The sequence below is a fragment of the Nelumbo lutea genome, chromosome 6, assembly GCF_056320005.1.
Source record: "Nelumbo lutea isolate HS-2025 chromosome 6, American lotus-T2T, whole genome shotgun sequence".
NCBI lineage: Eukaryota > Viridiplantae > Streptophyta > Magnoliopsida > Proteales > Nelumbonaceae > Nelumbo > Nelumbo lutea.
In genome coordinates, this window is record NC_142689.1 from 15237239 (window position 1) to 15264715 (window position 27477).

General features: G+C 38.9%; 1 protein-coding gene across 4 annotated transcripts in view; it reads right to left on the minus strand.

Moving 5' to 3' along the window:
* LOC148847546 (alpha/beta-Hydrolases superfamily protein) overlaps positions 1 to 27477 on the minus strand; it is a 102119-nt gene that overhangs the window by 45866 nt on the left and 28776 nt on the right. For all 4 annotated transcript variants that reach the window (XM_088948908.1, XM_088948910.1, XM_088948911.1 and 1 more), the window contains 2 exons: positions 21234 to 21293; positions 21078 to 21160 (listed from right to left, as the gene is read on the minus strand). In XM_088948908.1, coding sequence (XP_088805034.1) covers positions 21078 to 21160; positions 21234 to 21293 — 143 coding nt within the window. The remainder of the gene's footprint in view (positions 1 to 21077; positions 21161 to 21233; positions 21294 to 27477) is intronic.

The following is a 27477-nucleotide window of genomic DNA, read 5'->3' on the forward strand; positions in this document are numbered from 1 at the left end:
ATTCTCATCCCATTCATGCCAATTCCTCACATAAGCACCATTATCACAAGATGGTGTCACTGGTTGGTATAACCGTATAAAAGCTCCCCTCACAATCATCCTGTGCTGACATGCTTCTTTAGACACTGCTGACATCGACAGCCATAAAGATAAGTCAGCAGATGTACAGCCAACCTATAACTCATTACTCATCACAATCCCAGGCCCTGGTAAGTAAATGCATGATTTGGTGTTAGTCTCTATGTATCTACACCTCAATAAAAAGGAGTAGAAAAGAGGAACAACCTAAATACCTTAGCACAATCAACTAAATTTGAGTCCTCTACAGTAACTCCCGTCAAAAAGCTCTTCTCCAAATTGAACTTCAAGTTAGATATTCTTTTAAACAGCTCCACCACATATCTCAAGTTCTGAACCTGCTGCATGTCATCCCCCTCAGAAAAAAACTATAATGTCATCAGCAAATTGGAGGTGGATGACTAACACCATATTCCTACCCATCCACCTCCCCTTTAATTAACTGCAAACTATCATCTCTTGTGAGTAGACTACTTGAAACATCAGCTATTAGGGTGAAGACGAGAGAGTAGAGGGTCTACCTATCTAAGACCCCTTAAAGTTGAAAAAAAAAATCTCCAGTCGCCTCATTGACTAGGATTGAGTAGTGGCACAAGGACAGACAACTTAAGATCCATTTACACCACTACCAAAACTGCAACTCCCTATAATCCCGTGTTTTAAAAGCACAAAGTGCAAAAAAAGCACCAGGGCATTTTGCACCTGACGCACAGGGAAAAGCATGTGCCTTTTCAAAGCAAAGCACAAAAATGCAAAAAATGCCAAAAAGTCAAAAACAACTATAAAATAAAATATAAAACATAATATTAATTAAAAATATAAACTTATTTTAAAAACTACTATTATCTCAAATTAAAATGCATAAACATAACATGTAAAATACATTCAAAATGAAAAATAAAAAATAAAATCAAACATTTAAAACATATACAAGCATGCAAACTCTCAATCTCTTTATTTTTTTTTTTTTTTGCAATAACATTACTTCAAATAGCTAATGTGATGTTAAATATTTCCATTCCTGATTCTATGGGCCACCTTTGTACCAATCTCCTTGAGGCAAGCCCAAGCAAGTCCATATTAGGGTCTTAAGTTCTTTTTTTTTTCTGATAAATATGTTAGCGTCTTAAATTCTCAATCCCTAGTTCCCTACAAAAAATGATTTTATAATTTTAATTGTCTTTTATAATATCTTTTATTATGATAAATGAATGAATAACATTAGCAAATAGGGGGTTCTTAGAGCCCCCTAACATGGACATGTTTGGGCTTGCCTCAAGGGACTTGATCAAGGGTCTGGGGGAGAAGCCCCAGGCCCATCCACTAGGCCTAAAAAAGAGCAAAATGCACAAATTTTGAAAAGGCACATTCCTGGGCTGAAGCATAAGATGCACCAAACACACACCTCTTGAAAGTGTTGACCTAGGGCCTAAGCAAGGTGCATACCTTGAAATGTGCCTTGCCTGTGCACCTAGGTGTGCCTTTTAAATCATTGTTATAACCTCTAGGAGAGAAAAGCTCAATCCACTAAATCATATGCTTTCTCAATGTCTAACTTGCATGCCAAACCACCTCTGCCCGATTTCCTCATAAATTCCATGCATTCGTCTGCTATTGGGATCTTATCAGTAATTTTCCTATCTTGCACAAAGGCTCCTTAAAATTGTATGGTGATGGAGGGGAGAACTTTCTTGAGTCTTATAGATAAGACCTTAGCTCTAATTTTATAAACGCTAGTAACTAGGCTAATAGGCCTAAAATCTCTTAGGTGGCAGACTTTTGGATTTTGGGGCACCAAGGTTATGAAAGTAGAGTTCATTCCTAGATTGATGATCCCTCTATCAAAAAATTAATTAAACAATTCTAGTAGATCATCTTTTGCTATATCCAAACAGTCTTGATAGAAAGCCATTGTGAAATCATTTGGTCCAAGGGCTTTAACCCTATCCACTGCAAAGACCACATGTTTTATTTCTTCCAACTCAAACCCCCTTTCTAAAAACTCCACCGACCTAATCTTGGTTAGACCAATCCAAGCCTCGCACCTAACATCTCCTACATAATGTCCTTCTATAAATGGATTTAAAATGTTGTACGAAGACCCTAATCTTACACCACTAATCAAGTTTTGTTTATCGATAATCAAAAGAGAAAAGCTAGATTTGTTGCCGGTTTTGTATTTTAGGTGATTAAAGTTAAAAATCTCTGAAATATGGATCAATTTTAGTGTGTTTCTTGTAAAACCGTAAGTAAAAATTAGGGATTTGTGTTTTTTGGTTCAAATCTGAGGAATGAGATGTGATTTACACAACTAGAAGACCAAGACAAAGAACTTTTGAGAGTTCTTCATGCATAACGTCATTTGTAATAGTATACGAACCACAGCTAGGCAAAAACCAGGTATTGCCTACTCAATTTACACATTTTATCTTTTAATCTTTGTTTTGTCAAGTCTAATATACATTAAATAATTGATTATTTCTCTATTTTTACATGTTTGAGAGTAAAATCAGTTGTTGGATGCCCTTTCAAGTTTGAAACATCCAACAAAGACAGCTTTGGGCAATCATAAGCATTGATGTGAAGTTCTAGATCTATTGAAGTGATTCTCTAAGACATCTGAGAAGCTAGACTCTAACATTATCTTATTTTAGTTTCAATTAACTGTTTTCAGTATTACAGCATCATTTGCTTTGTCTCAAGAATCAAGTAAAACTGACAAATGAATGGAACTAATTAACCAATGTGGAAATGTAGAATTAGAGGTATTCTGGAAAAGGAAATTGTTGATTTTATTTTAGACAAAACCTATTCCTACTATACAACCAATGATTCTCCGCTAACTATAGTACATAAATTTCAAAAGTGAGAGAAAATCAACAAGTAAGCTAAAACCAGTTTCCTAGCATTTATAGAACCAGATGTAGATGTTATTTTTGAGGATTATAAAAATGATAAAAATGTATTTGAAACTGTTAAGTAATTTTTGATAAGTAGAAGATCATTAAAATTCATTGAAAATCATAAAGATATGCATCGTTACAAGCATCCCACAGGGAGGCATGAGATGCAGCCTCACTGTTAGAACAGAACTAGTACAGAATTACACCAAATCACTGTATACTTAGATTCATTTTCTGTGTTAACCACTGAAACTTCTTCATTTCATTTCTACAACACCAAATCACTGAGTCCGGATCTCTCAACCAACCTACCACCACCTTGGAGTCCCCTTCAATTATCAGGTTCTCCAAGTTTAAGTCTTTGACAATCTGAACACCTTATAACACTGCAAACAGTTCAGCCTTTAAAGAGTCTCCAATCCCCACCGGTCCTGAATAAAGTGTTAGTATGACCCCTTCTGTGTTCCTTATGACTCCTCCAATTCCCAAAGGACCTGGATTGCCTTGACTGCTCCCATCAAAGTTTAATTTCAGAAAACCTTCAAGAGGAGGTGTCCACACTGGCCTTGGTACAAATATTAAATGAAAAACATTATACATGAACAATGAAAGAGGGAGAAACTAAAACTGATCACATTAATAAAATAAACAAAATACAAAGGAATTGCCTGCTACAAACCAACGTTTTAAAAAACGAGCTGGAAACAGAACCGTTCTGGCCACCGATTTCCGGGTCGACAATCTGACCGTCCAGTTCGAACGGACGGCCCATTCTGACAGAAAAATTTAAAAAAAAAAACGGTCAAAAACCATTGAACAGGTCGACGGGTCGATGGTTCAACCGACCAGATCAACGGTTTGTTGACTTTTTCAACGGTTTTTTACCAGATTCCGGGTTTGGGGTAAAACAGAACCGGTTGCCTGGACGGTTCCCGGGCCGAACAGTCTGACCATCCGGGTCAACAGTGGTTCAAAAACATTGCTACAAACAACCCTATTCTAGAGAAAATTCAGGTCTCTAAAATCCTACACAGCTTTCCAAATCATGGCAACCAGTAGTTATCACTTTAAACTTGTAGCAATTGATATGAAAATTTTGCCTACACTCTTAGGATTGGTAGATTAAAGAAAGAATAAGAAAATTTTAAGTAATCCTATAGTTGTGAGTTCTATCTTAGTTAAAACTTCTAATGAACAAGAAAAGCTAAAAAACAAAAATTTCAAACTAGAGGAAACAACTCAAAAAACAAGAAACTAAGTTCACAAGGAATTTTAAAAGGTAGGGAAATTGTTATGAATCATGAATGTGGTAAGCCTAGACATACCAAATTCAATTGCCCTAAACTAAAGAATAATAAAATTTACGATAACAAAGATTATAATAATTAAGGAAGAAATTGTGTTGTTTCTGAATCCTTGCTTGCTGATGGTGATTCCATGAATTAGTGTTGAAGATTAATTAGTTTTATGATGTTTTCCTGAGTAGATGTTTTATGTTAGTTGTTAGATAGGAGGTGGGAACCACAGTAGTTATGTGAGTCCAAATTTTATTATGTTTTTGAGTGTTGTATATGTTGTTTTATGTTTTGCCGCACTATAAGGGCATAGTTGTCTTTGTATTGTTCTATTATTTTAGCATAAATAATAAGTGAAGGCGGCGGCTAGATTATTGCTCTCTTTTCTTTCCAACTTCTCTTCTTCTCCTTCTCTCTTCCTTCTCTCTTCAAGAAACTACTTTTCTTTTATATTTTTTAATTCAGCAGATTTCTACTTGGTATCAGAGCTTTGGCTAGGATTTCTTGAAGCATTCTCATGCAGCCCTAGGTCAGCCGACTACATGAAGTAGTAAAGGGCTGATCAATCTGCTATAGATTGCCTAGTTCTTGGAGTTTTTGGTGGGATCTAGTCATCAGGAAGGTGATCTACTGTTCGGCATCAAAATCATGGAAGAACTGGAGTACGGGGAAGAGTCCCAGAAAAGTTGAACTCTTTGTTTTTTATCTGATCTTGGGCACTTAGGTATTGTTAGTTTTCTTTTGATTTTCTGAAGAGGGCGGTTTGGTTTCTGGAATTTTTTTCGGCCTCCCGGAGAGATCGATTCACTTTTCTCTCTGTTGGGAGGCGTGAGGAGGAGAGAGATTTCCCTCCAGCTAAGGTTTTCTTCTTCCGGAAGGGTTAGTTTCTGTGTGTGTGATATTAAATTATTTTTTGAAGGTCTCCAATCTATTTTTTTCTTACTGTTGAACTGTTTGAAGTAAGATGGAGAGTTGGAATACCGAGATGAAATCTACTGGTGCAGTTGGACTGGGTGTTGGTGGTAGTAGTGATATTTTTGGGTCTGGGATCATTACTACAGTAAAACTTGATGGTACAAATTATTTGGAGTGGGCACAATTAGCTAAGATGGTTATTGGTGCCCGTGGAAAATTAGGGTATCTCACTGGGGATGAGAAGAAACCTAATATAGACTCTTCCCAATGGGTGCAAGAGAATTACATGGTAATGTCCTAGCTATGTAATTCTATGTTACCTCATATTGCAAAAAAATTCCTATGGGCTAATACTGCTAAGGAGATTTGGGATGGAGTGACTAAAACCTACTCTCATAAGCAAAATGAAGCCAAGGCCTATCAGTTAAGAAATCAGGTGATTATGAAACAAGGAGAAAAACCTCTTGTTGTGTATTTCTCCATGCTAAAAACCCTATGGCAGGAAATAGATCACTTAGAAACTGTGGTATGGGAAAGTGTAAATGATGCAGCAACTTATCACAGACTAGTAGAGAGGAATAGGGTTTTTGAGTTCTTGGTAGGGCTGAACCTTGAATTTGACATTGCTAGGCAGCATATTCTTTCTAGGGAGGGTGCGACACTCTCTCAGGCCTATGCCTTTGTCTCTGTAGAGGAGAGTAGGAGGAATGTAATGCTGAGACAGCCTGGGATTGACCAGACAGCTATGGTTGGTACAATAAAACCTAAGTCGAATGGAGACAGGGGGAGTAGTGAGACTAGAAGGGAAGATAAGGACTTGGTGTGTGATCATTGCAAAAGCCTAAGCATAATAGGGACACTTGTTGGAAGCTTCATCCAAATCTTATGCTTGCTCGGATAAGAAATAAGAAGGGAAATGCAAATGTAGCCACTAAAGGAGACTCTTCAGCCCCTCTCTCCCAAATTGATTGGGAATCCATTGCAGTAGCAGCAGTGAGAACAGAATTGGAGAGGTTTGGACAGCAAAATGCATGAGATAGATACACCACTTCCTTTACACATACAGGTAGTTCATATGCAACTACAAATCTTGCACACTTCAGGTAAGGAGGGACCTCCATGGATTATAGACTCAAGAGAATCTAAGCATATGACTAATGCCCCTACCATTTTCAGTTCCTATCAGTTGTGCTCTGGTAAAGACAAAGTCTCTACAACAGATGGTTCACATATGCCCATTGCTGGGAAGGGGACAGTTAGAGTGACTAATGATATAACTCTGTCCTCTGTTTTACATGTCCCTAGACTTCATACCAACCTACTGTCTATTAGTTCTTTGACAAAAAATTTAAATTGTTCCGTGACCTTTCTTCCTGGTAATTGTGTTTTGTAGGATCTGGAGTCAAAAAAGATGATTGGGAGTGGTCGTGAGGTGAATGGAGTCTACCTTCTGGATGAGATTCCGAGACATCAGGGACATCATGTTAGCAACAACAGTAGTAGTGGGTCAGATTCAGTGAACCAGATTATGCTTTGGCACAATCACTTGGGACATCTTTCCTTTAGTTCTTTAAAATTTCTTTTCCCAAAGTTGTTTGAGTCTGTTTAGTTATCTACTTTGGAGTGTGAGAGTTGTCAGTTAGGAAAGCATTGTAGACAGTCTTTTAAACCAAGTAATAAAAGAAGTACTTCTGCTTTTAATATTGTTCGCACTGATGTATGGGGGCCATATCATATCCCTTCCATGGGAGGATTCTGTTTTCTCTTGTTTGTGGATGATTATACACGATATTCTTGGATATATTTGATGAGATCACGTGATGAGGTTCCTAACTTGGTACGACAGTTCCACCAGATGGTTCTCACACAATTTGGAGTGAGAACTAAGGCTTTTAGATCAGATAATGCTAGAGAGTACTTTGAGAAGGACCTGACCACGTATCTCTTAGAAAATGGTGTAGTTCATCAGAGCAGTTGTGCATATACACCGCAACAGAATGGAGTTGCTGAGAGGAAAAACAAACACATTGTGGACGTGGCAAGGAGTTTTATGGTGTGTGCTTCAATTCATGTGTAGTTCTGGGGAGATGCAGTTCTTACAGTCGTGCATTTGATTAACCGTGTTCCTTCACGAACTTTGGGGTTTAAGGTGCCATTTAGCCTTCTTTTTTCAGATGGAGAGATATTTCATATACCTTTGAGGGTTTTTGGTTGTGTTTCTTTTATTCACATTCTTGGCCCTCATCGCAAGAAATTGGATCCTAAGGCCAAGAAATGTGTTTTTCTTAGGTATGCTCAAAACCAAAAGAGGTATTGCTGTTGCGACCCAGTGTCGAGGAGTAGATTTGTCACTATGGATGTTACCTTCTTTGAATCCACATTCTTCTTCTCGAGTGGTTCTCCTCAGGAGGAGAGTTTTGGGGAGAACACACAATTTGTTCCTCTTCCTGTTTTTGTGGTGCCTCCATCAATTCAGACAGCATCTACATCAGTTCAACCAGCACCTGCACCTCCAGTTTTTATCTGAGCCACTACGAGCAGCCTCATAGAAATATCAGCACTGGCAGATGATGGTTGACTCCACACATCCTCAACCAACACCACTCTCTATTAGTCCTACCGTGCTTTTCTTTCTTCCATGGATTTTGTGTCTATACCCAAGAATGTTACTAAGGCTCTCTCCAAACTTTGAATGGAAAACAGCCATGTAAGATGAGATGGATGCATTGATCAAAAACCAAACTTGGGAAATAGTTTATCTCCCTCTAGACAAGGAGACAGTCAAAGGTAGATGGGTATTCACAATGAAGTATAAGGCCGATGACAAGATAGAGAGGTACAAGGCAAGGTTGATAGAAAAAGGGTATACTCAGACCTATGGTGTTGATTATCTGGAAAGCTTTGCAAAAGTTGCTAAGATGAATTCAGTTCGTATCCTTTTATCTCTAGCAGCCACCTATTCATAGCCCTTGTTCCAGCTTGATGTCAAAAATGCTTTCCTCAATGGTGATTTACAAGAGGAGGTATATATGGACATTCCAACAAGCTTTATGAAAATGTTGTAAAGGAAAGGTGTGCAGACTAAGAAAATCTTTGTATGGACTGAAAGTCACCTAGGGCTTGGTTTGACAGGTTCAGAGGGGCATTCATCCGTTTTGGATACACACACACACAGTCTGATCACACCCTCTTTGTGAAGAGGAGAGATGCTTCGGTGTCAACTCCGATTGTGTATATGGATGATATAGTGGTGACAGGAAATGATCTAGAGGAGATTGATGATCTCAAAAAATCATTACAGCAAGAATTTGAGATCAAAGATCTTGGTGAGATCAAATACTTCTTAGGGATTGAAGTTGCAAGATCCAAGCATGGGATGTTCATTTCACAGAGAAAGTATGTACTTGACCTACTACAAGAGACTGGAAAGCTGGGGACCACACCAATAGACACTCCTATTGATCCAAATTAATGGTGTGGAAGGTAAGTTGGTGAAGGATGTGGGGAGATATCAAAGAATGGTGGGCCGACTGTTGTATTTGTGTATGACATGACCAGATATTTCTTATGCTATCAGTGTTGTGAGTCAATACATGCATGCACCTCGGGTTCAGCACTGGAAAGTTATTGAGAGAACACTTGCATATCTGAAAAAGCACCCTGGCAGAGGCATTCTTTTCTCAAATCATGAGAATCTGAAGCTAGAATCCTATACAGATGCATATTGGACAGGATGCTTAGATGACAGGAGGTCTACATCAGGAGTGTGTACCTTTGTAGGTGGAAACTTGATCTCCTGGAAGAGTAAGAAGTAAGTGGTTGTGGCAAGGTCAAGTGCAGAGGCTGAGTATAGATCCACGTCCCATGGTGTCTCAGAACTTCTTTGGGTTAGATCTCTTTTGAGTGGGATTGGGGTGAAAGAAGAGGAACCTATGATGTTATACTGTGACAATCAGGCTGCAATCAATATTTCCCACAATCCAATTCAGCATGATAAGACAAAACACATTGAAATTGATAGACAGTTTTTAAGAGAAAGGGTAACAACTGGAGAAGTTTGTTTGCCTTATGTCTCTTTAGCGTTGCAACTGGCTGATGTTCTCACTAAAGGGGTGGAAAAGAACAAACTTGAGCCTGATCTACGAAGTTGGGAATGTGTGGCATTTACTCCCAACTTGATGGGGAGTGTTGAAGATTAATTAGTTTTATGATGTTTTTTTGAGTAGATGTTTTATGTTAGTTGTTAGATAGGAGGTGGGGACCACAGTAGTTATGTGAGTCCAAATTTTATTATGTTTTTGAGTGTTATATATGCTGTTTTATGTTTTGCAACCCTATAAAGGCATAGCTGTCTTTGTACTGTTCTATTATTTTAGTATAAATAATAAGTGAAGGGGGCGGCCAGATTATTGCTCTCTTTTCTTTCAAACTTCTCTTCTTCTCTTCTTCTCCTTCTCTCTTCCTTCTCTATTCAAGAAACTACTTTTCTTTTATATTTTTTAATTCAGCAGATTTCTACTATTAGTATATTGATTCTGGTTCTTAATATATTTGCAAGAAAAGAGAAGTACTTACTAAGATGAAAGAAATTAGAGCTGGAGAACACAAAATTTATGAGAAATAACTCTTATTGTGATATACTTGTTGTGGGAATGTTTAAAATGTGATTGACAATGATACTACTCTTACTTTCACTAATGTGGTGTATGCCCTAAGATTATACGTAACTTACTATATGTATGTACCCCTCCTTGACGAGAAAGGGTTTAACGTACATTTTAGGAGAGGAAGAGCATCTATTCAGGTCGAAGGGGGAGAAGAGGCCGGTTCATATCTTCTTCCTCAAGATCCCTTTTCTCTCTCCTCTTGCTTTCTTCTGTACAAGACCTCTCTCTCTACTTTTCTCCCTCCTTTTTCTTGCCTTTTCTCGTGCTGTGACATGGTATCAGAGCTGTGAACTCGACTGTCACTATTCACACCTTTTTTGCGCCCTAGAAGTTGAGAACTCTCTCACTTCGAGATAAGGAGCTAAAAGGACTGGTCGCCCCTTAGGAAAAGAGGCTTTAATGCCTTAAGTGGGTCAGTTTAAGGAGCTGGTGATGGTGTACTAAACCCTTCTTTGTTGCAGCCCTAGACGTGAGTACAGGTATGTGTACTAAGTGCAGCCTTTTTTTTTCTTGACAATTTGTGGTGTGTAGCTTGATGTGTTGTGGTGTGGAAATTTATTGTCTAAAGTGCGTGGAGCTTTTTGGGACCGTGCAAGTATTTGTGTGAGCCTTCTGTTGGATTCTAGGGCTGAAACACTGTAGCAAGGTAGTGTATTAACCTTGTTGGTCTTAAAATTTCTGTAGTGAGTGTTTCGTCTTGTGGTTGGTGTGTGTAGTTGTTTTTCCTGGCTGGTTGGTGTCTCATTCTACTTATGGCTGCTTCCAATAGTAACTCCAAGTCTTGTATAATAGTGCAATCGGACTTTATGAACACCCAGTTAACTACTGTCAAGCTAATTGGTACTAATTATATACTGTGGGTTAATCTGTGGAACTTTCCTTAATTGCAAGAGGGAAGTTGAAATATGTCAAGGAAGATCAACCCAAGAGTGAGTCTGAAGGGTACAATGACTGGGTGCAAGAAAATGCTCAGATTATGAATGCCTTATAGAATAGTATGGAAAACAATATTAGTGTCAACGTAATGTTTTTGGAAACCACTAAGGAAATCTAGGAGCAAGTCCAACAGTTGTATTCAGGGCAGGACAATGTAACAAGGATTTACCAACTTTACTAGGATTACGTCTCTCTTCAACAGGGTGATAAAAGTGTCAAAGAATATTATGCTACCATAAAAGGTCTATGGAACAAGTTGAATGCTTACCAACCTCATTCCCCTGATTTGAATACAACAAGCTAAACAGGAGCATTTAGATGTTGCCAGATTCTTGTCAGGATTGAGGTCTGAGTTTGAACCCGTGATGGCTCAAATCTTGGGAAGTAGTAGAGAAGAAATTAATTAAAATAAAAAAGAGAAGTACAATCTGATTGGGTATCAAGATAACACACCACACCATTAACCACTAAGAAACAAGTTTACATTTCAAGGTTGAATCTCAAGAATTTCACAGAAATCTTCCACCAAATCTGCACTGTTAACTTGCTCAAAATATGGGAGGATCAAAACCAAGCTTGAAGCTAGCTTTCTTGTATCAGAGGTGTTTTCTCATATCCAGAGGATATGTCAACCCATAATGATCATTCCACTACTTTAGAGAGGTTTCCTTTAGTAGCGAGCAAAGGTGGTAGTGGCAGAGGTGTTAGGGGAAGAAATGCAATTAGAGGTGCCAACTGCGGTTTTAGGGGTGGTTGTGGTGGAAATAAGGAAGGAAGAAATAGTGGAAGAAACAGTGGTGGTCGTGGTACAGTTAGAGAGTGCAGACATTGTAGTCATGAGGGACACACTGTATCTTTCTGTTATGACTTGCATGGTTCACCATCTTCATGGACCAATCATGTCATGGTTGAGGATGATTATGGAATTAATGACTCAACTGGTGAGTTGTCTGCCACAGGAGTTGGTAAGAGTAATGAATTGGTTTCCATCACTCGTGAGGGATATAAGAGACTTTGTCTAGCTTCTTCTGTGCCTTCCAAGTCCACTGCCACTCTTGCTAAGTCAGGTACAGCGTGCTCAGTTTCCAATTCTAGCCATTGACCATGGGCAATTGATTCTAGAGCTTCAGATCATATGACTAGATCTTCGGATCTTTTTGAGTCCTTGACTCCTCCTTCCACTACCCTAGCTAATGGCATTTCTTCTCCTATTAATTGTACTGGTAATACTTCCCTTGGATCTGATATTAGTCCTAACCTTGCCTTTTACATTCTAAAGTTTCCTTTTACTCTCTTGTCTGTAAGTAAACTCACAAAGTCATTAAACTGTTCAATCACTTTCTTTCCTTCCTATTGTGTTTTTCAAGATCTTACGACAAGGAAGATGATTGGTGGACGTCGTGAAGTTGGAGGACTATACTACCTAGATGTTAATGGCCCGCCAAGAGCTCTTCACTCATCCTTTACTCCTCACCAGTGGTGTTTCCGTTTGGGTCATCCTTCACTTCATATTTCGAAGTTAGTTCCTAATTTGGCATCAGTGTCTCAATTGGATTGTTAATCATATCACAGAGTTACTTTTGTTCCCCAGGAAGATAATAGAGTCATGAGTCCTTTTGATCTTGTTCCCTCAGATGTTTGGGGTCCTAGTCATGTGTCATCGCACAATGGATTTCGATATTTTCTAACCTTTATTGATGATCATTCATAAATGACATGGATATATTTAATGAAAGAACATTCAGAATTGTTTATCTCTTTTTCTTTCCTTTCATGCTGGAATTCGCAATCAGTTTAGTGTTTGTATTAATGTTAGAATGCAAAAGAGTACTTTCATAGTTCATAATGGTGTATCGGAACAAAAGAAATTACACATTATTGAGACAGCTCACGCATTATTACTCTAAATGTTTGTTCCTAAAACCTACCGGAGTGATGTTGTTCTCACTTCATGCTTCTTGATTAATTGCATGCCTACATTTGTCATTGCTGGTGATTCTCCATTTTCTATCATGTTCCCTTTTGATGTCACCTTCTTTGAGAGTCTTCCTTATTTTTCTGGACGGGAACCCTCTCCCTCTATTCCTCTTTCGTCTACCTCTATGATGTGTTTATTCCCCTTCCCACTCTCGAAGAGCCTATTCGACCATCGATTCATAGTGTAGTACATTAGACATACTCGGGAGCTTACATCAAATTCTATGCCAGCTCAAACTCTAACTTCCGACCTTCCACCAGCATCTGAACTTGATGTTCCCATTGCATTACGTAAAGTAAGCATGCTTGTACTGACCACCCCATCTCTCGTTATTGCTCTCTTGTTCACTTATCTGTTGCCCACCAGAAATGTGTCTCTTTTGTCTTCTACCTTTGTTCCTAGGTTTGTTCCAGAAGCCTTTGCCATACCTAATTTGAAGAAAGCAATAGATGATAAATTTCATGCTCTCCAGTCTAACCACACATGGGACCTTACCCTCTTACCTCCTAGCAAACAAGCAGTTGGTTGTTGATGGGTGTATACAATCAAACACAAAGAAGATGGTAGCATTGAGAGGCTTAAAGCTTGCTTGGTAGCCAAGGCTATACCTAGACTTACAGTGTTGATTACACTAAGACTTTCTCCCCAGCGGCTGTTGTCATCTGTGAGAGTTATTATTTCTCTTGCCATCAACTTAGACTGGCCCTTGTACTAACTTAATGTCAAGAATGCTTTTCTTAATGGCAACCTTCAGGAGGAGGTGTACATGGAGCAACCTCCTGGGTATGTTGCTCAAGGGGAGGCTGGAAAGGTTTGTAAGTTACACAAGGCCATTTATGGGCTAAAGCAGTCACCACAAGCATGGTTTGGTAGATTCAACAATGTGGTGCAGGAGTTTTGGTCTCCAAGTAGTGTAGAGTTGATAATTCCATTTTCAGTAGGGATACTACATCTGGGAAGATTGTCTTGACAGTATATGTTGATGACATAGTCATTATTAGCAGTGATGTTGGTGGGATTAATGATTTAAAACAGTTTTTGCAACAACACTTCCAAACCAAGGATTTAGGATCCTTGAAGTATTTCTTGGATTTGTTGGATGAGATGGGTCTACTACGGGCTAAACCATTTGAGACCCCTATAGATCCTAATGTGAAAATAGCTAATAGTCAAGGGGGGCCATTCAGCCATCCTGTACGGTACAGAAGATTAGTTGGAAAATTGGTCTATCTTACAATCACCCATCTTGATATTTCCTTCAGTGTCAGAGTTTTGAGCCTGTTCATGCAGAATCCCACAATCACCCACTGGGAAGGTGTTCTAAGAGTGTTGAGATATCTGAAAGGTGTACAAGAAAGGGGGAGAGCTAGCCCTAGAAGGATATTCTAATGCAGAATGCACAGGTTCTACAATGGATAGGAGGTCTACTACAAGGTAATATACCTTTTTGTGTGCAAATATAAAAAGCAGAGTGCAGAGTGCAATTTCCAGTAGTGTTAAGGCTGAGTATAGAGCAATGGCCCATACCACTTGTGGGTTGATAAGGCTGAAACATCTACTCCAAGACATAGGCATTCCGATAGGGGAACCTGTCAAGTTGTTTTGCTGTAATCAAGCTGCTATTCATACTGTTTCCAATCCAGTCTTTCATGAGAGGACCAAGCATATAGAAGTTGATTGTCAATTTGTAAGAGAAAAGGTGACAAATGGTGAGATTGTTACTCCTTATGTCAAGTTGAAGATCAGATAGCATAATTGTTTACCAAGAGCTTGTGTCGTACTAGAATGGATTATATTTTTAACAAGCTGGAGTTTATAATATATATGCTCCCACTCGAGGGGGAGTGTTGAAATGTATGCCCATGAGGGGTATATTTGTCTTTCGATATAACCTTGTATTTCCCCAGTTAAGAATCACTTAACAGGGGCATTTTTGTAACTTTAAAATTTCTAATACAATGAATATCAGTTCAGGTCAATGGGGGAAAAGAGGTTGGTTCGTATCTTCTTCCTCAAGACCCCTTTTCTCTCTCTCCTTTTGCTTTCTTTTGAACAAGACCTCTCTCTTTTTTTACTTTTCTCCCTCCTTTTTCTTCCTTTTTTCTTGCCTTTTCTCATCCTCCTCTATCACTTCTTAGAATCTTATTTTTTTCATAATTAAGTTTTGACTTCTAATTTTGTACTCTTTAAGTTCCTCTAGGACTTCAGATTTCTTTTTAATTAAATAAAAGTAACCATGCCTAAAATGGCTGAATTATTCATAAAATACACCATTGCTCTATTAGTTTTCACATTTAATAGACCGCATACATCTAAATGGATGATTTCTAAGAAGACACTGCAGTGTCGTCCAAAATCGCCTAGAGGCCTTGAAAGCTATGTGTCAATGCAGTTGACCATTCTATATTCAATAGGGATTCTCCCTTAGGTAAAATTCTCTTAGCATTATATTGTAATGACATTATTATTACAGAAAGTGATACACTAGGTGTTGGTGAATTGAAGCAATTCTTACAGGAGAAGTTCTAAGCCAAGGATTCGGGGCATCTAAAGTGTTCCTTGGGAATTGATGTGGCTAGATCAAAGTATTCCTTTTCTTCCTATAAAGATAGTCTTCCCACCTGCTTATAACTTGTCTAACATATAGAGAGAATAGAAATCTAGAAAAGGAGAGAGATTATTGTCAGAGGTACCAAGGATTTAAGACCCTTTTAATAGAAATGATCATGGAACCTGGTTGACTACCATATTAAAAAATCCAAAAGAACTTGTAGGCTTTTTTTCGTTTTTTACCTTTTATGTTCTTTGCTGTAATGGGCCTTAATCTGGGCTTTATTCTTTCTTATGTTATGTCTTTTTAATTTTCTGCCCAACTAGGGGCTTCTCTGTAAATTACTAAATTTTTAACTTAATGAAATAGAATTAAGGAAGTAAGAGAAGCGATTATGTTCGAAAATCTCTCTCTCTGAACCCAAGTTGCCGCCACCTTCTTCTCCTTCTTCTCTCCTCTTGAACTCTGATTTCTGCTACTTTCTTTTGAACTTTTGCAACTTTCTAAATAGTCATTTCTTCTCAAAAGGCTGTTTTTCTTCTTGGTATCAGAGCGGGCTCGATTTTTTCCCTTTTTTTCACCTTTTTTTCCCAGACAGTGTGTATGGAGAATGAATAGTTAAAGATACCTATTTCAGCCCAGTTGTTAGTGGTTTCTGGAGAGAAGGGGACTGGTTTTGCCATCCTCTTGACAGATTCAAGTGTGTTGCCCAAAACCCCAATTTTCTGGAGAAATCTGATTGCGGACCCCACAAAAAGTTTGACATGGGCGCTCAGTGGCTGAAGGCCTACTCATTCATCTTCTTGAAGATCGAATCAAGTGGATTGGTGTTCTGTGAAGTCTACAAGGAGCGGCTGAGTTTTCGTTGTTTCTCCCAGCTTTCGGGTGTGATGCAGGTTATGGGTACGGCTGCATAGAGGTTGGCCCACAACACAATTTTTGTTCTATCTTCATTTGTTGTTATCCAAAATTGTTTGAAGTCTTTTTTGAAGTATTTAAGAAGATGAACTCCTCTGACTTTGAAAACAACATGTTGCTGAATCAGGACAAGTTTCGAGAGCCTCTGTAGACTCTCTACTGGCTGTGACCACAATCAAGCTAGATGGAACTAATTATCTGGCTTGGTCACAATCAGTAAAAATTCATATTTGTAGTAGAGGCAAATGGGGTTTTATCTCCAGGAGAAAAAAGGCTCCTCCAGAAGATGAACCATCATATGAAAAGTGGATGCAAGAAAATTATATTGTTATTGGATGGCTTGTGAACTTAATGCAACCATAGATTAGTCAACACTATTTGTGAATGAATTCAGCAAAGGAAATTTGAGATAGTGTTGCTGAAACATATTCCCAAAAATTAAATGTGGCCAGGGTTTACAAGTTGAGAAGTGATGTGAAGAATTTGAGACAGGGGGAGAAACCATTAGCTGTATACTTCTCAACACTGAAGTCTTTATGGCAAGAGATAGATTTGATAGAAGTTGTAGCCTAGGACACCACTAAGGATGTTGTGACCTACAGAAAACTGGTTGAGAGAAACAGGGTGTTTGAGTTCTTGACAGGGTTAAATCCAGAGTATGACATTACAAAGCAAAATATTTTATCCAAGGATGGTGTCTCACTGTCTCAAGCATATGCCTTGGTAAGTAGTGAAGAAAGCAGAAGACTTGTCCAGGTCCAAGGGGCTGGTCTAAATGATCACTTTGCTAATATAGGAGTGAAACCTAAGGGGGTTGCAGGGACCCCAAGTAGCTCAGGGAAGAAGGGGATTATCTGTGAGTACTGTAAAAAGCCAAAACACACTAAAGACAAGTGTTGTAAATTGCATCTTGAGCTCCTACCACTTCGGTTTCAGAAGAAGTTTGATAATATAAAGGCAGGGAGTGCCAATGTTGTTGTTGGTCCAGATAGTGATAGATACCAAACTGAAGAAATGACGGATAGTGAGCATTTAGCAACTATGAAGGCAGAATATGAGAAGTTTGGGAGGATGATCAGTCACCTAGAGGGTGTGGCCTCTTCTTCCAACACTCCAGGAAATTCAACCTCTTCCACATTTGCTCATTCGGGTATACGGGCTTCTGCCAATCATACAACCATTTCAGGTAATCGTAGGATCCCTTGGATTATTGATTTTGGTGCTTCTAATCATATGACCAGCCTTTCTACTTTGTTTGTTTCATATGATTTACTTCCTGGATGTGACAAAATCACCCTAGCCAATAGCTCTCTCGACCCTATTTCCGGCAAGGGAACCATCAAGGCTACAGACTCCTTGGTTCTTCCTTCTGCTCTTCATGTACCCAAACTAAATACAAACTTGTTATCTGTAAATAGTCTAACTAAGTCGTTAAACTGTTCTGTAACCTTCTTCCCTTCCTACTATGTTTTTTAGGATTTGGAGTCTCAGAAGGTGATTGGGAGTGGTCGTGAGGCGAATGGAATATATCTGTTGGATACTCCTGGACAATGCCATGAACAACCTGGAAAAGTTGCTTTTAGGTCTACTTCTACAGAGTCCAACAGTCGAGTCATGTTATGTCATTTTTGTTTGGGTCATCTTTCTTTTTCTGCATTAAGTCATTTATTCCCAGAACTGTTTAAGGGAATTAGTTTGTCCAGTCTTCATTGTAAGTCTTGTGAACTGTCAAAACACTATAGAAACAGTTATCCTCTGAGTAATAAAAGACCTTCTTCTCCTTTTAATATTGTACAGTCTGATGTGTGAGGGCCTTACCACTTACCTTCTATGGGTGGCTACAAATATTTTATCTTGTTCATTGATGACTTTTCTCGATTCACTTGGATATTTTTTATAAAGTCCCATGATGAAGTTCCCAGACTTGTGAGGCAATTCCATGAATTTGTCCTAACCCAGTTTGATACCAGAATTAAAATTTTCAAATCCGACAATGCAAAGAATATTTTGAGAAAAACCTGACCTTCTATCTCACTGATTTAGGGGTTATTCATCAAAGCTCCTGTGTTAGGACCCCAGAATAGAATGGAGTTGCTGAAAGAAAAAATAGACATATTGTTGAAGTTGCAAGAAGTATTCTATTTGCCTCATATGTCCCTACAAAATTTTGGGGTGATATTGTTCTCACTGCTACCTACCTTATAAACCGTATGCCATCCAGGGTTTTAGGGTTTAAGTCTCCCTTCAGTCTTCTTCATCCGGACAAGGATCTTTTTCCTATTCCTCTCCGTGTCTTTGGTTGCACTTGTTATGTACATATCCCAAGTGTCCAGAGACATAAATTTGAACCAAAATCCCACAAATGTATCTTCCTTGGTTATTCCCCCACACAAAAGGGTTACTATTGTTTTGATCCGAAGACTGGCACTCGGTATGTCTCAATGGATGTCACCTTTGATGAGCTTTCTTCCTTTTATGGTTCTTCCCTGGAGAAACATTGTCCAAACGGGGAGGATTTGTCACAAGTGTTTGTTCTTCCTCTTCCTGTCCCAGTTGAGTCTTTTGCTAAGTCTCTTCCTCCTTCAAATGAGTCAAGGGAGGATCAATCACTTCACTCTCATTCAAGTGTTTCTATTCCTCCTCCTTTACCTCCTCACCCTCTTTTTAATCCCAGGTTGTACCAATGGCAAAGAACCAGAAATGAGCAGATTGTTTCCCCTCCAACACATGAGCTTCATGCACTTCCAGTTACAGAAGAGACAATAGGTATTGTTTTAGCCCCTTTGGAGCCATCCTTCCTAGACCTTGATATTCCCATTGCTATTAGGAAAGGAAAAAGGAAGTGTACTGCACATTACATTTCTAAACACCTTTCTTATAGTTTGCTCTCTCCTTCATATTGTGCCTACCTTTCTTCTGTTGCTTCTAACCCAATTCCCAAGTCTGTGTCAGAAGCTCTTACTCTTCCAGAATGGAGGGATGCTATGAGAACAGAAATTGATGCCCTGCACAAGAATGACACTTGGGAAGTGGTTGATTTGCCTGAAGGGAATGATCCATTAGGCTGTAAGTGGGTTTTTACTATCAAATATCATGTTGATGGCACCATTGAAAGGTGCAAGGCTAGGTTGGTTGCAAAAGGCTATACACAGACATATGGGATTGATTATCCGGAGACCTTTGCCCCTATTGCCAAGATGACTTCTATGAGAGTTCCGCTATCTTTGGTTGCACACTCAGACTGGCCACTTTATCAACTGGATGTAAAGAATGCATTTCTGAATGGAGAGTTACATGAGGAGGTCTGTATGTCTCTTACTCCAGGGATGTATGAAACAGATATGAAAGGAAAGGTCTACAGGCTAAAGAAATCTCTTTATGGACTCAAACAGTCCCCTAGAGCATGGTTTGAAAGGTTTAGGGCTGCCCTTGTTAGTTTTGGCTATATACAGACATAGTCTAATCATACCCTCTTTGTGAAGAGGAGAGGATCCTTGGCCGTTTACCTGATTGTGTATGTTGATAATATTGTTGTGACTGGTAATGATGTCTCAGGGATAATTAATCTCAAATACTTCCTTCATACAGAGTTTGAGATCAAAGATTTGGGGGAATTGAGATACTTTCTAGGTATAGAAATTGCTAGATCCAAGGATGGGATCCTTATCTCTCAGAGAAAGTATATTCTTGATTTGCTCTCTGAAACAGGGAAGATGGGTGCTAGACCAGTTGCTACTCCTTTTGATATGAGCCATAAACTCTCTGCTTCAGATGGAATATTGTTAGAAGATAAGGGAGTCTTCCAGAGATTACTTGGAAAACTTCTTTATCTATGCATGACTTGGCCAGACATTACATATGTGGTCAGTTGCATTAGTCAGTTCATGCATGCTCCCAGGGATATTCACATGGCAGCAGCAGAGCGGATTCTATGTTATTTGAAGGGCTCCCCTGGAAAGGGAATTCTATTTGCTAAGCATGGCCATATGAAACTTGAAGCCTACACAGATGCTGACTAGGCTGGAAACATTGATGGCAGAAGACCTACCTCTGGGTATTGTAGCTTGGTGGCAGGTAATATTGTCTCTTGGAGAAGCAAGAAACAATCAATTGTTGCTCGATCTTCAGCCGAAGCAAAATACAAAGCCATGGCTCATGGAGTTTCTGAACTATTGTGGCTTAGATCCTTGATGGAGGAACTGGATATTGAGCATGATAAGCCAATGATGTTATACTGTGATAATCAGGCCGCCATCAACATTGTTCACACCCCAGTGCAACATAACAGAACTAAGCATATTGAAGTTGACAGACACTTCATTCGAGAAAGAGTGGCTTCTGGAGAAGTGTGCCTACCTTTCATCACCTCTGAAGGACAGTTAGCTGATTTCCTCACCAAGGGCATTCCCAAGGCCAAACTTCAGCATGATACTGGGCATGATTGACATCTATGCTCAGCTTGAGGGGGAGTGTAGAGAAGATGGGCCGAATGGCCCATAGGCTGTTTATCCTTTTTTATCTTTTATGTTCTTTGTTGTAATGGGCCTTAATCTGGGCTTTATTCTTTCTTATGTTATGTCTTTTTAATTTTCTGCCCAACTAGGGGCTTCTCTGTAAATTACTAAAGTTTAACTTACTGAAATAGAATTAAGGGAGTAAGAGAAAAGATTATGTTTGAAAATCTCTCTCTCTGAACCCAAGTTGCCGCCACCTTCTTCTTCTTCTTCTCTCCTCTTGAACTCTAATTTCTGCTACTTTCTTTTGAAAAAGGAGACCATTTATCGATAAAAGGAAAAAGAGTGAAAACCATTACTCATATAGAAGAAAGGAACATACACTACAATCTTCCCTATCAGAGACTGCTTTGCAGATTCCTTGTTCAAAAATAAAAATGGATACAGCCCTATACAATATTTAACCTGCAAACATGAAAGCAAAGTTTACTAAAGCTATAAACATAACAACAATGCTGTCATTTCAAATTAGTAATACCTGCTCTGGAAGTCTCCTAAAAATTTCAAGAGAGATGTATGAACCAATAGAGTGGCCAACCTTCAAATAGAGAGAACAGAATATAATAAGGAAAAAAAAGTTACCAAAACTTTTATACAGTAAATATGTAATAATATGACTAAGGATTACCAAGACATTTAAATGTTGCTAAGATATTTAGACAAGAAAATACATAAACCTATAACCAATAAGTATTCTTGACAGTTCTGTTAATGGGCAGAGAGGTTTATGGGCCCAGTTTCTTATATACTTTTATTGTTGCGTTAATTGTTTGGTTCTCAAGCCTAAGCCCATTAGTAGCTTGTTCTTTTATTTCTTAAAGTGTGGTCCCTTTAGTTATAGCCGCCCTATTAAGGGCTGTATTATCATCGTATCATTTCTAGTTAAGTATAAATATCAAGAGAGAAGGCAAATGTGAGTCCTTATTCTCCTACTTACAATACTGGAAAATGTCTTTTTGGACCAAAATGTTTCAGATATTAGAGTTTGGACTCCTTTGCCTGATGGTTGTTTCATGTGTGCTTCTTTCTTTAACATTCTTATTCTAACTAAACCTAGGGGGTAAACTGCTTGATAAAAGAAATCAGGTGCAAACCTATCCCTCCTAAAGTACAAGCTTTTTGCTGGGAAGTGTTTCTTGGAAAGATCAATACCTGCGACTTGCTATAAAAAAGGCCAAATGGGTGCCTATATCCTCATATGTGTTTCCTGTGCAAGGAGAGTGGTGAGACTCTCCCTCATTTATTGCTCTCTTGTTCCTTTGTATCTTGTATTTGGGAATTTGTTTGCTCTCCTTTTGGTTGCAGATGGACTCCCCCGCAAGACGTGGTAGAGTTATTCAACTCCAATTTCCTGAGGCAAGAGAAAAAGAGAGGAAGGATTTTGTGGACGGTAAGAGCAGCGGTGATATGGACCATTTGGGAAGAAAGAAATTAAAGAATCTTCAGTGAGGAGTAAATCTAAGGAGGAACTATCTGAAGTCATAACAGTTAGGACAGCACACTAGGTAAAGACCATGGATATTTTCTGTGGGGCCCATTGATAGGGTTTAATTTGTCTAGTTATAATTTGTTTATGTTTAAAATTTTAGTCATTGCATAAGTAGGGTTAGAGTTCTTTCAGTCTTCTTTGAATTAAAATAGGATATGACAGCTTAGTTTGAGTCCTACTAGAATTATTGAGTCTAACAATTTTGACTCCTAAGACTATTATGAGTCTAAAAGTTCGACTCCTAGGATTATTATGAGTTTAGAGTCCATAAATATGTATGGACGTTTTATACAAAGCCAATGAATTATAATGGGTATTCGTCAGCTTATGCTAGCTATGGTGAGTGATCTCATGCCCTAGAGTGATTCTAGGCACCCTGTGAGTGATTCCAGGTATTTTCTCTCTTCTTTCTCTCGCTATTTTCTCTTTTACTCCTTCAAGAATCCATTACAGCCATCAACAGCCATAAAACTCTGATCAAGAAGACCATTCAACATTCTCTAAGGACTAGAACTGAGCTTGTCCTACATCAAATAGTTTGAAATTGAACTTTGATTTGATGGCAGCTCAATGGGCAACCCAGGAAGAGCAGGCATAGGGGGTGTATTCAGAAATAACCTAGGAGAGGTAGTGGCCTTGTATTCAGGTTCAATTGGCTTTGGAGATTCAGTTCAAGGCTTCAAGCTGACTTGCTGCACAACTTGAAATCAGGGAACTGGAAATTGAAGGAGATTCACAATTCGTCATTGCTCGGACAAAGAAAGTCAATTCATCCCCTTGGAAATACAAACAAGCTTTTAGGGAAATCGATGCTCTAGCAAAAAGATACAACGCAGCTTTCAGTTGGGTAAGGAGGACTGCTAATGGGATGGCAGATGTGCTTGCAAAACAAGGAGATAGCAGGCCTCTTCTATTTTGGGCAAAATTATAAAATGATGTAATCTAAGAAGGGGGAATGGTTTAAGGAATGTCCCAATATGTACATGTTTTGTTCACATACTTGGTGTCTTGGTCCTTACTGTTCTAAACTTGATCCTAAAGCCAAGAAGTGTGTTTTCCTTGGGTATGCTCAAAACTAGAAGGGGTATTGTTACTATGATCTAGTGTTAAAGATTAGGTATGTTACCTTCTCCAAGTCCACTCCTTTCTTCTCACATGCTGCTTCTTAGGGGAGTATTTTAGGGATGAGCATCCTATCCTTGAGTGTCATGTTCCTCCTCCCATCCTTACTCCGTTTATCCCATTGCTAGCTCTTGCACCCTCGTCTACTCCATTATATGCTGCTACACGTTTTTTCAGGCATCAGCACAGAAGGGTTGATTCTAATGCTCTGAGAAACACTCCTTCCCTTTCACCTTTCCAGTGTGTCAGTCTTTGATTAAACAACCATTATGAGAAAAGTGAGAGCATTTCCTTCATCAACAAGTTGGCAAACAGAAATTAAATTGGTAGTAAGATTAGGAACAAGGAGGAAGGTCTTTGAAAGAGGGAAGGACATAGTGGGTGAAAGTTTCAAAGAAAGGTCATTACTACCAGTGATGCTTAGCTTTTACCATTAGCAATAACTATGTATTTATCATGGGTTTCTGTAAGGTGAATTGGGCAATTGGGATAGGATCCGGTCATATGGTTGGTGGCACTAGAATCAATATTCCAAACATGTGAGGCTGATGAACAATAAGCAAAAGGACTTACTAGACAAGCAAATAGCAAAAAAAGCAGAGGGTACTAATTTTCAAATCTTTTCTTCATCCATAGAAACAGATGATTCACCTTTAACAGAGGAATCACTCTTGGTAATAGTCATGTTAAAAGTTTAGCCCTCAATAACTTGATATGCATGTGGCTGATTCTTCTTTTCAGCACCCTTAGCTGGTCGAACAAGACAATTAGGAATAATCTGACCAAGTTGTTTATAGTAAGTGCACATATTTTTCTTCTTGCAATAAGAATCAATGTGAACAAACCCTTTGCACTCAAAACATTGAATTTTTGAAAAGTCCTTAGTGGCTGGCTTCCTATTCCCATGTGCAACAAAAGTTGTATCAGCCCCAGAATCTGTCAATTTCCCTTCAATTCCCATAGCAATTAAAAGTTGGGTCTCCTCTCTTAGGAGTTCCCCCATCACTGAATCCAAGTCTGGAAGGGTTCCCCGGCTCGAGATGTTAGACCTGATTATCTCATATTCAGGTGTAAGTCTCATAAGAAACCGATTCACCTTATGTTTCTCAAAGTGTTTCTAAAGATACATGAGATATTCATGAGGATTGGAAGGGTCAATATGTACTAGCTCGTATTCAGTCCACAAATCCAGAAATCCGGCATAATATTCCCGTATTTTCCTATCTCCTTGACAATATGCAAATATTTCATATTCAACTTGGTACTGCCTAGACATGTTAGACTGGTAACAAACCTTCAAATAAGCATACATATTAAAAGCAGTTCTCATCCTTCTCATGGGTACAGAAATACGAGTTTCGATCGAACTTACAATCCAAGAAACCAGTTTTTCATTATCAAGTTTCCATGGGTAAAATGCCTTTGATTTAGCTTCATCTGGCTTAGTAATTGTGCCATTCAAATAACAGATCCTTTCCCTCAACAAAGAAATCAAAATGGAACTTGCACATATTGTAGTTAGTTCCATCAAACTTCACAGGTATGACATCAACCTTATCAGCCATCTAGGTTATCTAGGTTAACAAGTTCTAGTCCAGAACAATAACCAAATAAAATGCAATTCTCGAAGATAGTAATCCAAACAACTAGGTTTTAGGACTGCCGGTCCAAATATGGAAGATCAAAGTCCTGCCAAACTAGAGAAGGGATCAAAGCCTTCTAAACCGAAGTAAATCTTCAAACTAATCAATGGAATATCTAAAGTAGGCCTGGGCAACACACACATTAGAATACAAAACTGAAAAAGACAGCTGATTGGAAGAAATCAAAAAAAAAAAAAAAAAGAACTCATCAGGTAGGCATCTTTCTTAGAGAAAAAAAGGTTATCTTGGGTTGATCAAAACTCTAAATGATTTGAAACTGTATCCGAATGGAGTATAGATTACAAGTACAAAAGGGACTATAATAAAACAATACATCAGTCTTAGAATCTCCACAAATATGCCAATTTTCATAAATAAGGTTGTAGATGGCTTTTCTCCCAACAAAAAAGGATTTAAGGAGGAAATTAAGGAGGCTTTAAAACATATAAGTGGGGATAAGGCCCCAGGTCCAGATGGCTTTAATTTTTCTTTTATTAATTAAGGCCTGCTGGAATATATTGAAAGGAGAGTTTGACCCAATGTTTTTGAACCGTTGTTGACCCGGATGGTCGGACCGTTCGGCCTGGAAAACGTCCAAGCAACCGGTTCCGTTTCACCCCTAACCCATCCTTGGGTCAAAAACCATTGATTTTGTTAGAAAACCGCTGACCCGGGCAGTCAAACCATCGACTCATTTGACCCGGACAGCGGTTCACAGTATAAAGATGCAGGAGAGAAACACACGAACTCAGATCTGAGTTCGTGTTTCGTGTCTGAGATCTGTGGAAGAAGAAGGGAGAGAGAGAAGAAGAAGAAGAAGAAGAAGAAGAAGTTGCAGACTGCAGAGAATCTCGGATCTGAGATCCGAGAACTCAGATCTCAGATCTGAGAGTTCAGATCTACTGTTGCTGCCACTTCACCGTTGTCATCGTTGATGACGACAAACCATCCTCCCCCTCTTCGTTCTTCTTCCCTCCTCCTTCCTTTCCTTTCTCTTTGTAGAGAACACTGATGTGGGCCCCACAGCAGTGGTCCCCACTGTGTTCGTAGGATAGCATGTGTAGTTATTTGTTTCAGTTATAGTAGTGTCAGTTTTGGTCAGTTTGTTAATTCAGTAATTATTTATTTCAGTTTTTATTTACTTTATTTATCATGTAAGTACTAAGGGCAGATCTGTCCTTTCCATTATGTACCGAACATAATCTATAAATAATAAGAGAGTGGCGGCGGCAGATCAGTAAGAATCTGTCCCTCCTTTCAACCCCTTGTGTTCTCCTGTTTCTCTTCTATTCCTTCTCCTTTCTCTCACTTTTCTTCTGTTTTGTAAACCTAAAACCTATTAGGATTCAAGACTGATTATAGTCTTGATCTTCTACTTGGTATCAGAGCCTATCTAGGGCTTCTCATATGTGTCTAGTCCAGCTGACCACATGAGGACTAGTTAGGGCTGGAAGCTTATGAAGAAGTATTCGGCGGCTGAATCTTGGAGATTACCAGGAGAGGTTTGCAGCAGTTGAGGACTTGCCGCGGCTTGCAGAGAGTTGGTAATTAGGAAGAAGCAGCGAAGGTTAGGGTTCAAGTGACCCTAGAAGGCAGTAAACCGAAATCCATAATTAAGTATTTTTTTATTTAGTTTCAGAGACTGCAATCAGTCGAGATAGGTTGGACCTATCTAGAAGGAGAGGCCGAACTGTTTTAAGTTTGTTTCTAGGGTTTGATTGTTGGGCCGAACCCCCCCTCTCAGAGGTGATCAATTTTAGGGTTTAATATTGACCCTACGACAAGTCCCACTTGTGCGGACTGCTTGGAGAGTGCAGCTGAGCACTTATTTCAGACCTACAATTGAAACCCTAATTCTGCTCTCGCAGCAGTGGGCCCGACAGTAGTGATTTCAGAAAATAGCATCTCAGATTGACAGGTTGCCTGGTACTATGCATGCCAATTGATTTCAGATCAGATTTGGGTTGATTTCTTGCATATATTGTGATAGGCGATTGATTTCATATCAGATTTGGGTTGGTTTCATATCAGATTTCATATCAGATCAGATTTGTGTTAGTTTCAGATCAGATTTCAGACCAGCTTGATGTTACTCTATTTTCTAGTATAGTGGCTCTAACAGTTTGTAGCCACTGATTCTTGATCAAAGATGGAGTTTAAGGGTTAGGGAGAAGGTAGTTTTGGAAACAACAGTTATAGTAGTGTATCTGAAACCGGGTTTCAGATTACAACTATGAGATTTGATGGGTCAAATTACTTGGAGTGAGGAAGGGGAAAACTGGGTTACCTCTTGGGAGATGTGAAAGAACCTTCCAAGGATGACCCAACATACACCAAGTGGGTTCAAGAGAACTATTTGGTTATGGCATGACTGTGTAATTCTATGCAGCCACATATCAGCCGAAATTACTTGTGGGCAAAGACAGCTAAAGAGATATGGGATGTTGTGAAAGAAACCTATTCCCAAC